At 41.5% G+C, this 14,975-nt stretch overlaps 1 protein-coding gene across 5 annotated transcripts in view; it reads left to right on the top strand.

Annotated features, from left to right (window-relative positions):
* ICA1 (islet cell autoantigen 1) overlaps positions 1–14,975 on the top strand; it is a 129,516-nt gene that overhangs the window by 85,624 nt on the left and 28,917 nt on the right. For 3 of the 5 annotated variants that reach the window (XM_045005212.1, XM_045005215.1, XM_045005213.1), the window contains exons 13-15: positions 3,676–3,954; positions 8,891–8,986; positions 11,844–12,749. In XM_045005212.1, coding sequence (XP_044861147.1) covers positions 3,676–3,954; positions 8,891–8,986; positions 11,844–11,965 — 497 coding nt within the window. In that variant the 3' untranslated portion in view covers positions 11,966–12,749. Of the gene's footprint in view, positions 1–3,675; positions 3,955–8,890; positions 8,987–11,843; positions 12,750–14,975 lie in introns of those variants that run through there. The other 2 variants (XM_045005214.1, XR_006576901.1) reach the window with 1 other exon arrangement.

The following is a 14,975-nucleotide window of genomic DNA, read 5'->3' on the forward strand; positions in this document are numbered from 1 at the left end:
GAAGGTCCCAACTAATAATAATGACATCCTTTATTTACCGCACTATCTTATGAAAATGCAGTAACACTTCATGCAGTGGTTTCATTTGCTCCTAATTTACTTATCTCAGAAGACCACAGTCTTTTGTGACTCAAAAACATTATGTAGCTGAGTCAGATAGTCTAAAATATATTCACCAATCTATCTGAGGAGGAGTCTATGAAGTATAGAATTCCAGATGGGAAGGAGTGGATACAGATATCTACACTTTAGTTAAGACAACGGAACTGTCTAGGGGAAAAGTTTTTCAACTAAAACTTAGTTTTTGCCAAAAATGCAGATTGGGTTTGAACAAAATATGTTGCAAATTTGTTTTGAATTTGCTGAATTGTTTTTGTAAAAAAAAAAAAAGTTGTTTTGACATTTTTGAAGCGAAGATTTTTTCATTCAAAATGATTTTTCATTTTGAAAGTTCTGTTTTGTGCTTCAGAAATTTAAAGAAGCTCAAAATCAAAACGAAACGATTCATTTCAAGTTGATCAAAATGTTGCATTTTGGGTCTAAATGAATTTTATTATTTTTCAAATAATTTCAAAAAATTTCATTTTCAGGTCAATCCAAAAGTAATTTTTGGAATTGCCAGAAAACTGAAAAAAAATAGTTATTTGCACAGCTCTGTTTTTGAAGTGCTGATGGAAATATTATCTAGGGCCATGGAGATGCTGACATAGTGATGATTTCTCAGTCATATGTGTAATAGAGAGACCCAGACTCTCCATGTATAAACTGTTAGACATGGTGAGTTTTTGCTTTGTGGCTTAATATTGTGTCCCTCTTGTGCCTGGTAGTGGCCTTTTTCTCTTTCCTTTTTCCACCACTTCTATGTCGAACATTCCTACTGGAGTCACAGGTAAGGCCTGGTAGTGGTACAGGTTTTGAACCAATTTAACAGTTTCTGAAAGAGTTAGATTTGTACAGTCCTTAGCATGGAGGTGGTTATGCTGGTATAAAGGTGTTTATGGTGGTATACCTTATTCCTCTAATTTTATGAAAATAATATCTACTGGTATAAACACCTTGATACCTGTACAACTGCGAGGGGGAATTTTACCACTTTAACTCTACCAGTATAGCTAAAGTGGCACAATTTTTGTGTGTGTACACAAGTCCTAATTCGCCTTCTATGTTGTTTGACCCTCATGTTGTAGTGCTTTCAAGCCACATTCTCCTTCTCCTTCTCCTTCTCCTTCTCCTTCTCCTTCTCTCTCTCTCTCAATACCCTACAGAATGGTTCTAAAGGACACATATATGTTATGTGTATTCAAACAGACAAAAATGAAATGTGATGGCAGGATTTTTTTAAATGTGGTGTTTAAACATTTCCAGGGCTCAGAGCTGTGTGTGCAGACAAGGAAAGGATATGGTGGGAAAATGGGCAGGGGAGAAGACATGGTGGACAGAAAGCAAAGGAGAAAAACAAAAAGTAAAACAAATATGAAAGTGTCGGAGAGGGGTATGAAGTAAGAAACTCCATAACTTATGACCTAGTATAGCTACCACACTGGAATAGTCAGAAGAAATTGAGTTTTCAGATTTAAATCTTCATTTATAATTTCTTCACTAACTAGGTGTGACACACATGAAAACTGCAAACCTAGCATAGTTTTGATCTGAGCTGTATCACTGCAAACCTTCTTCCTGTTGTGGTAAATTTAATTTGTGGTGAGGTGCAGTAATGGTATCACATTATCGCTAGTAACAACACTCTTAATACATGTTATCTTCTCCTGCTAGTCTTGAAACTTCATGAAAGTAAAACATTTCCTGCTGAAACACTAGGAGAGTATGTGAGTGCTTAGATATCAGAGTGATAAATGCCTGAGAAATACTAGAGAGAGTACTGTTGTTACCATAGTCATGAGTGCACTGTAAATATATGGATAAGTACTGCTAGGTGAACTTTGAAAAGTTTTGAAGGTATTAATGTTCTTAGCCACTCCTCTGAGATGAGGGAGGTGGGGTGAAAATCTCATGAGATAGGTTTTCTTGTGATACTTCCGGTAATTTCTAATAGGAATGCCAGGAGAATAGGCTTTTCTGTGCTCTTTCCATTTTTGATCCCACCTAAGAAATGCAGAGCCATATAAAATTGTAAATTAAAACGATGTTTAAATGTTTGGATTCTACCTTAATATTGGCTAAAAATTCAGGCTTGTTCTTATTTTATAGGAGCTGGTTTACTCATTCCTCATATGTAGATGTTTGTATTCTCCTATGTGATATTGACTCATGTGCCTATTTAAAACTCAAGTTCTGCCCCTTTTCTCTCTACTGACTCCACTGTGGTCACTTCAGTGTAAGTCATTATGGTCATTAAAAAAAAGAACACATTGAAGTAGGGAGTTAGATTGAAATAAAATGTAGTGACCATTTTGCCTCATGAGATCCTGTTGTCCATTCTTACGGTCTCTTATGCCAAAAACATTAAAAACATCTGTAATCTCTACAGTTGTATGTAAGCAGAAGTGGAGGACAAAGTAAGATAACTAGTCATCTGAAGCTTTGCAAAATGAAGCTGCCTCTTGTGCTTTCACATGCTCGAGGTATACATAATTGAGGTAAACTGTTCAGTTTCATTAATGTGATAGTATCAGACTTGTAACCAGTGCTAAGTAGAAGATGGAAACCACTGTTTTCATTATCAGCATAGTTCCTCAATATACCTGTAGTTCTAAACATTTCTGGGTGAAGATGAAAGTAACACCTGTTGATTAAATCCAGAGATGGTTTCTTTCAGTTTGAGTACTGTGACAATATCCGATGTAACCAGATGGTTAATAGTTATGATCAGGAATTATGTGCGCTGTGTATGTCTGTGTGGGGGGAAGGGATTAGACTTTTTAAAAACACTAACCTTGCCAGCAATAACCTAGCAGCTTCTTTAACCACAGTTCCTTTGATATAGAAGGGGAAACCGGTCAAGAGGATAACGAGGGTTAAGAGCTGGGACTTTCAAAAGTACGCAGTGCTGGTCTAACTGTGCTCCCATTAAAATTAATAGGAGTTTTAACATTGACTTCAATGGGAGAAGAATTAGGCCGCTGCTGAGTGTCTTTGAAAATCCCCCTCAACATGTCTAGTATGCAGTTTTTTTTTCAAATAGAGACCCCCAACTGATCCAGTCATTCATCAGTGGGTCAAAAAGTCCAACTGAACAAATGTTTGCTATATATTTGAATCTTAAACAGGCAGCCTTCTATTTGGGCATGCAGCAATCTGATTTAATTTAAGGTCAAATGAGTCTTTTTAGAGTGCACGTATAACAGGAACCCACACAGCAAGCAGAAGAGCAGCCTTCTAGAATTTATTAAACCTTGGACTATACGGTGCTTTGGTTTGTGATTATGAACTTGTACTGCATTTTAAATGGAAAAAAGTCTCTGTGGAGGTAATTGTTTTCAAGTACCTATCAAAGAATACCTTGCTGCATAAGCTGCAACTGGACTTGTCCACGGAAACTGGGCCTGGAAATGGGAAACCATAGACATCCACACCGAGTATACAATCTGAACAGGATTCAGTATATTAAAACTGAATTGAAGTTTTCTGAATTCCACTTTGTTCTGCGTTTGTTTCCCTGAAAGTTAATTCATCTCTAGTAATTTGTCTTGTTCCCCACGTTTTGTTTAAAATCAGCTTTGAAAGACCATCTTGCAAACTCCCTGGAGCCTGAGTCTGGTGATAAGGATGATATGGTATTGTTGAATGAGATCCTCAATGCTTCCTCGTTGGATGAGGGGGAATTCAGCAAAGAGTGGACAGCTGTATTTGGAGAAGACCCGCTCACTGACCTCTCCACTACCTCTTCAGCCGGAGAAATGGAGAGCACTCCATCATCAGTGCCAGCACCATCAGGCTTTCTTCCCTCACAGCTCTTAGACCAAAACATGAACGATCTACAGTCCTCTCTACATGGTGAGTGTATGTCTGGCACTTGTGTAAGTTTTTCCACGTTTGGGACCTTCGTCTCTCTCTACTTCAGTTTCCAATCTTTGTCCGTCTTGGCTATTTAGAGTGTAAACTCTTTTGGTATGTCTACACTGCAATAAAATGCCTGTGGCTGGCCCATGTCAACTGACTCCAGCTTGGGTGATGGGGCTATAAAATTGCTGTGTAGACATTCAGACTCGGGCTGGTGCCTGGCCTCTGGGAATGAATGTCTACACTGCAATTTTATAGCCCTGTGAGCCCGAGTCAGCTGACATGGGCCAGCCACCGGTGTTTTAGTGCAGTGTACAGATGATACCCTGAGGGTCAGAAATTGTTTCTTACTATATGTACATACAGTATTTCACACAATGGGGCCTGATCTCATATGGAGCCTCTTAGGCATACTGTAGTACAAGTTGTTGTTGTTATTTCTAAAGTTCAGCTGCCTTTTTAAAGGGAATGTTAACTTCCCTCTTGCTATACTTTCAATCCCATTTACTTATCCATAATAATTAAAGGACTCTTGTTAACATTATCTGTGTAGACATATCATTCAGCTGGAGAAAAATGTGCAACTTGCTGGTTCCATTTCTAAATTGAATTGTGGTAACTTTTTTTTTTTTAAACTTACTTCTGACATTTGCAGGGCTGAAAAGTAAGCTGCTTGACTTCCTTACTGTCTCACTGATGATCTTTTTGTCTAGTCATGTCATAAAGCCATTCTCAGTGAACAGGCAAACCAGAATAGGCTCAAGGCCAACAAATGCTTTCAAATTTATGAATTGCAGTTTGTGTTTTCAAAGGCAAAATTCCTCTCTCTAACTTGCTCTGTAGTGATAATGGGAATACAATACAGGAGACTACTCTGGTAATCTCTTAAAGCAGTCCTTTTCAGATCCAGCGTATTAGCACAAAACTCAGCACAGTTTGTATTGAGGACTTTTTTTTAAATTGGTTTACTTGTTGAACTGTCTGTTCTAGTCAAGCAAGAGCAGAGTCCAGTGTCTCTTTCAGAGGCGTTCTGCTCCCCACCTCTTAGTGCAAGGACAAAAAGGAAAAACGGTGTCAGAGTTAAATACTGTTCTACAATATGTTCAGATTTGTGGTCTGCCAGTCTCATCAGTGTAAATCTCCCATCAGTTAGTTCCTTGAGCCAAATACTGGTCTCACGGAAGTCAGTGGGAGAAGGTTTCCAGGCAAAATTCCCATTTGTTTCTGTGAAATTAGAATTTGGCCTCATTTGCTTAACTGACTCAGCCTATCCATTGCCAACCATTGGCATATAAATGGGGCTTCTGATTTCTGTAGTAACCAATAAACACTGATAAAACACCACTATGCCAAGGGGGGTGGGGGGAAATGTTTATCCAGTAAACTCCAGAAAAACACTGGAAATGGTTACTCAGTTCATGTTGCCTTCATCCCTTTCCCGGTGCAGTTTGTTTATATAGGCCAGGGGTTCTCAGTTTGTGGGTCAGGACCCCAAAGTGGGTCACAACCCCATTTTAATGGGGTCACCCAGGCTGGTGTTAGACTTGCTGGGGCCCCAGGGCTAAAGCCAAAGCCCGAACCCCACCACCTGGGGCTGAAGCCGAAGCCTGAGCCCCACTGCCGAGGGTCATAGCCCCAGGGCTAAGGTTACATGCCTCCTGCCCAGGGCAGAAAACCTTGGGTTTCAGCTATGGACCCCAACCGGCCCCTGGTGGCAGGGCTGGCGTGTGCTTGGCCTTCAGTCCCCCCTCCTGGGGTCATGTAGTAATTTTTTGTTGTCGGAGGGGGGTCATGCTGCAGTGATGTTTGAGAACCGCTGATGTAGGCAATGCCACTGCTCCCTGGCTTGTATCTGACATTGTGTCATGCTGGGTATATCATGCTCAACTAGAGGGGCAGCAAATTCCTACCTTTCTATTGGCCATTCATTAGACGGAGCATTGTGCACATGTGTGGGATTTAAAACAATACTATATTACAAATTGTGGAAGCAATTTAAAAAAACGCTTCATCGCACAGTATCAGAGGGGTAGCCGTGTTAGTCTGGTTCTGTAGAAGCAGCAAAGAATCCTGTGGCACCTTATAGACTAACAGACGTTTTGCAGCATGAGCTTTCGTGGGTGAATACCCACTTCTTCGGATGCAAGTGGTGGGCTGGGACGGTTTGTTTACCTTCAGCATTCGCAGGTTCGGCTGATCACAGCTCCCGCTGGCCGCAGGTCGCTGTGCCAGGCCAATGGGGGCTGTGGGAAGTGGCGTGGGCCGAGGGATGTGCTGGCTGCCACTTCCCGCAGCTCCTATTGGCCGGGAAAGGCGAACCGCAGCCAGTGGGAGCTGCAATTGGCTGAACCTGCAGACACTGCAGGTAAACAAACTGGTCCGGCATGCCAGCAGATTTCCCTGATGGGCTGCATGCCAAAGGTTGCCGATCCCTGTTGTAGAGTTATGATACATATTGTGTGTCAGAAAAAACTTCTACTAGAATTATCAGACATATGTAGTCTAGAATACACACACAAACCTGAAAAACCCACCATCAAAACCAGATACCTTTAGCGCTGCACCAGTTGTCCATTAGTGAAACTGTGACGAGATATAAAAGAAAAAGTTGACGAGATGGATGTGGCACATGAACTTACAAGGGCTTTGGTACAATCTAGTGTAAGCCTTTCCCAAGCAGATTGGCTGATAGGCTTCCTTTATTATTGATAATTCTAACTTTGTGGTATGTATGTTTAAATTTTTAACAGTGCAAGGTCACATTTTAAAGAGGCCGCTGGTGAGGGGCTTGTGGCACAATTGTCCAGTTTGCCTGTACGAATATAGACAATGCATCTCTGCCCTAGGTTTCCATCTCTTTTCCCTTCTTACTAGAGTTGGTGACAACCTGCTGTTCATTGGCAGGGAAAGGACATAAAAGACCTCTGCCACCTCTAATTTTATGTGATTCTGTGGGCATGTCTACACTTACATTAGATTGACTACACTACAATCGATGCAGCAAGTGTTGATTTAGCAGGTCTGGTGAAGACATGCTAAATTGATGGGAGAGCACTCTCTCATCGATTTGTGTACTCCATCTCCCCGAGAAGCATAAGGGAAGTCGACGGGAGACGCTCTCCCGTCGACACAGCACAGCATAGCCATCTCGATAAGTGGATCTAACTACATCGACTTCAGTTACATTATTCACATAAGTTAGATCCATTTACCATCATAGTGTAGACCAGGCCTATAAAACACTCCTGCTGTCTATTTTAATAAAATGGCCGTGGCATTAATTATAAACAGAGGGGAACCACGTTACCTACCAATCAAATAGAAAGAGGACAGATCGCCACAGTAATGGCGGTAGTCTACTGAAGCGAGCAAGACTCTAGGGTATAGACTTTATCTTAAATGGCCTTTGGAACAGGTCCCAGTGGCACCAGGGCCCAGTATCTGACAGGCATGGCAAAAGATAAGAAAGTAAGTAGAGGGATGGAGGAAGAGGAAAGTGGAGCGAAACTATGGGAGACAGAGAAGAGAAGGAAGGTGTGGGCTTGTAGAAAGAAGGGAGATGAGAACCAATGAGGATATTCTGAATGCTAACAATTGATATATATATGGCACCTTATATATCCTAGAATTAGGGGCCATTGAGTACTAAAATTGGTGGTTGGATAAGTAAGTCACATGCAGAAAAGACAACATTATGATTGGATTATTGGGAAGAGGATCTGGCTACATATATACACAGACGTAGCACCACATATGGTTAGACTTGTGGTAGCATATACCCTATAACCATCATAAAAATGAAAGGACTGAAATAACGTGCACCCATTATAGCTACAATAAGCACCTTAGATAACTGTAAATTAAATAATTTAAGGGAAAAAGTCCTATTTTCCTGTGTGTTTACACTGCACGTTTAACAGTGTAATATGGAAGCCTGGTGCTTGTGATCCTGTCTTCCTCTACTGGCTGAGCCCAGCGATTGCATAATCCACAGCTCTCTCACAGGAAAAAGGGGTGGGAGTGTTAACTCAAGGGTAAAGACTTGGAGTTTTGGTGCTACAGTTGGTGGGTTCTATTCCCACTGTCGACTGTGGTGCCTTTGTGTATATGTTATAGCAGCACTTTGTGTGTAGTCAGTTTTGCTGTTTACTTTGTGTAGTTAATTTCTCCCTTGCTGAAAAGAATTTTAAAACCAAGGAAGAAGAAAAAACACCCATATAACATCATTTTTTAAAGGGAACCTAAAGAATAAAGTTCTGGGTATGCTATTTAAAGGTGCTTTATAAGGACCTGGAATTTTTCAAAATTAATCATTTAAAAATAGCTTCAAGTTAAGTGTCCCTTTAAATACTTAGCTTTGGCCAGTAAATGAAATGATGGTCCCTGGAACTACACAAGAGCAGCAGCAGAAGGAAAAAGTGCAGCATGGGTCAGATTTTAGTTAAATCGTAGTCACATTTACCACAATTCAAATGTTAAAAATCCTCCCACCCACACTCCTGCCTGACTGGATTGTCTGCACTGGAGCTTCTGTGAACAGCAACTCATTCTGAGTATTTTTTGAAATGTGCTTGGAAGGTGGTCTTGTTAGGAGGGCGGGAGGGAGGCAGGACGAGTGCTCTTTTAGGCAGACTGGAAGTTCGGCTGTGCAGATGGAAAGCACACGATTGCCTTAGCCTTTCGGAACGTGCACCTGGTCAGCAGAAACACTCTTCTCAAGGACATTGCTCCTCTGCAGAAGTTAACGTCTTATCTCTATGGAAATGAGGGAGAATATGAGCAGCAGTAACCATAACTGGTAAAGGGGTGAGGTGTTGTACGACTCCATCAACTGATATGAGTTTTCTGCTGTAAAATACCCAGGATGATACGAGTTCATTAAGTAATTACTGTTGATTGACACTAATGCAACTATGTTATTGAATTTTAGGCTGGGCAGCTAACAGTGTTAGCCATCCATCTATACCACAGCCAGCACAGAAATCAAACAGCCTGAATGTGAATACCAACAAGATGCCTGCGAAAGGTGATATGTTCATTATTAGTGTTTTCCGTTGCTCTACGATTATTTGCATAATACATTTACCTTCAGGAATTGTATGTGCACACTAATTAAATACTTTACTTTAGATAGTCGGAGTTGGAATATATATGTATTTGTATTTGCCGGCACTAAACCTGGTGAAATGTAATGAGCGATCATTTAAATTCCAATGAAATTGCAGATGAAACACAAAGGTTTCTGCTCTAAAATCCGAGAGCCAGAGAGTTGCATCCACATGCACTCAGTCTGAACAGAGCCTCATTTGTTCTGGAGTTCAGGGAGGACATTATGGCTGAAGTATAGGCCTCTGATATGGTAGAACAGAGTCCTGACTGAACATGCTGATCAAGACGTTATTTCAGTGACGTACCTCATGTTACAGTATTCTGTTTGCTTTAAGGTGCCTGTAGTAACAAGTGAATTATATTGCAAAGAGTGCAATCCTGCATCTTTTACCAGGACAAAACTCCCATTGGCTTTGGTTGGGGTTTGCTGAAAAATTGGGCAAAGTAAATGTAAAGTGTTCATTATATGTCTCTAGCTTCTTGTGTGTGTGCACAAATTCCTCAAAGATCTCTTATGCAGGAAAGACCGGTGACCTAAACCATATTGTGTATTTTTGTTTCCTTGCTGGAGTGTGTGAAGTTTCTTTGCATGGTTAGGTGCGTAGGGCTGAGTGGGTTTTGGCATCCGTTTTAGATGTGGTCATAAAGTGGGTGGGGAAGTCGCAGTTGTGATAATTGCATCAGAAAAGGGCAGTTACAGTAAACTTCATTGGGTTAGTCTAAAACCTATTCCAATAATTGTGAAGGTGGCAAAGAGATTGTGCTTCTCAGACATACAGATAGTGAAGTCAGACCCAGCAGAACTTTTCTCGTCCATAAATCACTTTGTGAACCCAGATTGCTTCTGATCAACCCCAGAACACAGTACCTCCCACTGAGAGGAAGTATTTTATTTCACATAAAATATCATCTGTATCTGGGATGGCTCCACAGGTCACCAAAAACAACATGCTGACTACAAGACTAGAAATGCAAATCTCTCCTCCTCCCAGGAATTCAGCCCATTCACACACACAGTAGTCATGAATTCACTGACAGCAGTCAGAGACACCGCCTGTGACTTGGACCCCTATTAGGGGTGGTCGACCAGACTGGTGCCCTGGGCACCTTCTTCCAGGGTGCGCTGTCCCACTGTGTCACTTGGCTGTTTTACTGCACTCTGGCCAGTTGGCCGTTTTTGCTGTGCTGATTGGCTGTTTTTTGGCTTGGCACAGGGGAGGGAAGGAGGGCAATGAAAACATTTTCTGCCCTTCCTGGATGGTAAGAGAAAACAGAAGACATCTGGGACACCTGCTAACAGAGACTGCCCACAACTCCTTTGACTAACGAGCCCTAATATGTGCAGCTAGTACTGAAGAGACCATTACGTGGTGTTAAGAGACCTTTCAACCAACTGCCCAGTAACTTGCCTCCCTTTTCTAACTAAGCTATTTGAGATGCTAGCACTCCGGTGCCAGCTCAGGGGTGGCTCTAGGCACCAGCATGCCAAGCGCGTGCTTGGGGCGTCGTCGCGAGGGCAGGTCCCACCGAAGCCGCGGGATCAGCGGACCCTCCGCAGGCAAGCCACCGAAGGCAGCCTGCCTGCCGTGCTTGGGGCGGCAAAATGCCTAGAGCCGCCCCTGTGGCAGCTGCCTATGTTTTGGATCGTTCAGGCTAGGGCATAGTACTCGGACAGTACTTGTTGCTCTGATGGATATCTTCCTCCTGTTCATAGGAAAAGGAAGTACATCCCATGATCATTTTGTTTCATCTCTCTGGCACCTGAGACCATGTACTCCTGTCCCACCTACCAGCTGCTTCAGGGGTGAATGGAAATGCCCTGAAATGACTGAGGTCTCTCTTCTCAAACTGAACTCAGATCATTAAGGGCAACTTTTCCTCCTAAGAGGGTCCTTCATTTCAGTGCTTTTTGATTACCCAGCCAACTAGCCCCTGCCTGAGACTTAGTCCCAGCCTATCAGACAGAGATAAGGCTATGGGGAAAAATTCATTCAAAATCTCCAGGCTTGTTTATTGGAATTCATTCTATCGAGGTGTGAAGCTGCTAACCCTGAATAGCTCCAGCAGTTACAAAATGCAACAGCCTGTTAACATAGCAGGTTGCTGTGAACACATCACTCTGTTCCTTTTGGTGAATAAAGAGTACAGTTCAGGGTCTCCTGTCTTGGTATTCAAAGCCCTACAGGGGATTGGCCCTGGCTACGTGAAGTATCTACTCTCCCTCTACAGCTATAACCACTACATTCCATCAGAGTAATGAAACTGTTGACCAAGCTGGGAGGCATGTTTGCGGGAGGCAGAGCTTTCACAGGAGAAGATTGGAAGTGGTTAGTCCCGTGGCTAAAGCTACATGCAAAACTCATTTCCCTCTCTTTGCTCTCCTTCCTTCACATTCACAAACATAATCAAAACACCTGTCAAGTTATCAAGCAATGTCTCCTACAGGCTGGAAACAGGGAGATGGGGAGTGTAGGGAGGGGAGAAATTTGTATCTTCAAATAATTAGGAAGTGCTCAGATATTTAAAATTGGGGAGCATATAAATAACTGTATAGGCTGATGTGCTACATGCATTTCTGTAGAAATGCGTGGATATTTAATGTTGCTGCAAGTAATATGTTAAAATGTAATTCATTACACTATAGCTAGAAGGAGATGTATTTTCTTCATCAGTTTAACAATACTCATGACATCCATTTTGTTTGATTTTCTGCATTAAATCAGCTATGTTTAAGACAAGCAAGAATTCTGACGTGGTATATTTCACTCTTCCAGAAGCTGCAAAGAATCCTAAAGACCTGACTGCTTGGTTCAATCTTTTTGCTGACCTTGACCCGTTATCCAATCCTGATGCTGTTGGGAAAACAGATAAAGAACATGAATTGCTCAATGCATGAGTCTGCGGCCTATGGTAACTCACACTGCTCCGTTCATTAACACTATCTTTGGGTTTAGAAGACTACAACAAAATGAGTATGCTGTTGTGAAACTATAAAGTATGTGCCATTATAATAAAACTAAAGGGATTTAACCCCCTTTTCTATAGGTACAATTATTTGATCTTGTTTTGTATAAAGAGTTTGCATTTATTTTCTATGTAGACTTACCAAATGAGGTTAAAATTTAGGGCAGAATTCTAGCCATATTAGGATACCTGCTGAAACACTGTCATTGCCTGAGGTGTGCGGAGCTAATGCTAGAGTGAAATATAAATTATAAACCTATTTTTTTATAATGTTTCTTGTGCAGATTAAAAGATCATGTAATGGGAGAGGCTGCATGAGTCAAATAATGATTGTATTTGCCACTGCTATGTTGAGATGTAAATTCAATCTGTTTTGTTAGTATCCATAGTGAAAAATCCATGCTGGGGCTAAATTCTTGAAGGATTATATTTGGGTCTGTCAAGCTGCTGTATTCATGGTCTCTTTGATTTAAATTATTAGACAAACTGCACTACACAAGACCAAAAATATTGCCCACAGTGCATCCTTCCTGAGTTTTTCATTGTGCCAACAGGATTTGTACATGCAAAGCAGAAGTTGGGTGCCACTGTTGCTTACACATGCCTTGAAAGCATTCAAGTTTTCTGTTGAGTAGTTTTCATCAAACTGATTTGATAAGCATGTGTTTCTTGAGCCTGTTGTGACACTAACTCGCCTTTAATAAAATGGTTTTGACAACAAAGAAAAAAAGACCTACGAAGGACCTCTTTTTTTTCAGCTGGAATGCTAGTGTCATTGTTGAATGCAGTATGCGCCATTCATCTGATGATGAAAATTTCAAACAATAGCTAATAATTCATCTCATTGCCTCAGGCCACTCAAGAATAGCAATGCAGTAGGTTGGCAAGAGAACCCTGTACTCAGATTCTTCTGCAACTTGTTGTCTCTTCTGCTTCTCCCCCTTCCTTTTAAAACAGAGGATGTTAAAGGAGTGTCAGCTTTCACTTTAGCTTTGTAACTTGGGTGAGTTTGCAAAACACACTGTGCAATGTTTGTTTTTCAGTCAATTATACATTTGGGCTCTTTTTTTTTTTTAAAGGGACTTCTATCCAGTTCCTTTCCTGTAGATGCAATTTTGCACCAGCAATTAATTGCATCCACAATTAATTAATCCAAGTCTTCTTGCCTGCCTCATGATCAGCTAGCCAACTGAGTCCGTGAATCGGGAGCCTTGAACTAATTGCTTGAAAACTAAATCAGAACACCACATCCAAGCTTCCCTGGGAAGTGGCAGCTTCCCAGTGCCCGAAGGAGAGACTGCCATGTTCTGTAGAGTTGGAATAGTAGGAGAGTTGACTGGGAGATCTCAGTGGCTTTATGTCACCACAACCAGACCCATAAGAAATATAGACAAAATCGAAGAGAGAAACAGCTCTGTTCCTTCAGGGAACTCTTTCATAAATCTTTCACTACTTCTTGGACTGAGTGCCCCATCACTGCATGGCAACCTAACACTTAATCCTTGTCTCATACTATTGGTCTCAGTTATGGTGGGTGTGATGGGTTCAGTCACAGAGACCCCCCCTTGGGACTGTCACCTGACGAGCTGGAATTACCTCTGAGCCCGTTTTCCATTGCCAGCTTGGGACTCCAGAATCCTGCCTTATTGAGCCAAACATGCTAGTCTGCTGCAACACAGACCCAGGTCTGGAGCACACCCCCGAAGCTGCAGACTTTAACCAAAAACTGCTCAGCAAGTCACCTATCTCCAGCACCCAGACACCCAGCTCCCAAAGGGATCCAAATCCCAAATCAATCCGTTTTACTCTGTATAATGCTTATATAGGGTAAACTCATAAATTGTTCACCCTCTATAACACTGGTAGAGATGCACAGCTGTTTGCTCCCCCAGGTATTAATCACTTACTCTGGGTTAATCAATAAACCAAAGTGATTTTATTAAGTATAAAAACTAGGATTTAAGTGGTTTCAAGTAATAGAACAAAAGTAAGTTACCAAGTAAAATAAAACAAAACACGTGAGTCTAATCCTAAGAAACTGAATACAGGTAAATCTCACTGTCAGAGATGTTCCAATAAGCTTCTTTCACAGACTAGACTCCTTCTTAGTCTGGGACCAATCCTTTCCCCTGATACAGTCCTTGTTAGTTCTAGCTCAGGTGGTAACTAGGGGTTTTCTCATGACTGCAGCCCCCTTTGTTCTGTTCCACCCCCTTTTATAGCTTTGGCACAAGGCAGGAATCTTCCACTCCACCTTGTAAATGGAAAAGCACCAGGTTTAGGATGGGTTCCAGTACCAGGTGACATGGTCACATGTCCTGTGAGACTCCAAGCCTCTTTTCTTTCCAGCCTGACTCACAGGAAGGCTTGCAAGGAAACAGCCATTTACAGCCAATTGTCCTGGTCAATTGGAGCCACCATTAATGGCCCCCACTTTGCATAATTACAATAGGACCTCAGAGTTAACTTCATATTTCTAGTTTTAGATACAAGAATGATACATTCATATAAAGAGGATGAACACACTCAGTAGATTATAAGTTTTGTAATGATACCTTACAAGAGACCTTTTGCATGAAGCATATTCCAGTTACATGATATTCACATTCCAAGCATATGGAGTGCAACGTCACAGTGTGGGGCTGGGAGGAAGTTTGTCCTTAAAAGCTGCAAAAGTGAAGCACAACAGGATGCAAAGCCGCATTTTCAGCTTGCTTCTGAGCATCTGTGTTGTGAATTGAAGGCATGGCTAAAATGTCCTGAAGTGTAATTTTTGGTAGCTCAGTTTCCTTTAAAAAACAAACGAGCCCTCTATAAAATCCATACATAGTAAGCATGGAAACACTTTCAAAATTATAGTCATCCAACAGTTGTAGCTACTTAGCTACAGAATTCCAAAATATTTTAAACACACGTATCCTATTCTTTTTGTTCCCCCAACC

The sequence above is a fragment of the Mauremys mutica genome, chromosome 2 (genome assembly GCF_020497125.1).
Source record: "Mauremys mutica isolate MM-2020 ecotype Southern chromosome 2, ASM2049712v1, whole genome shotgun sequence".
In the NCBI taxonomy this organism is placed as follows: domain Eukaryota; kingdom Metazoa; phylum Chordata; order Testudines; family Geoemydidae; genus Mauremys; species Mauremys mutica.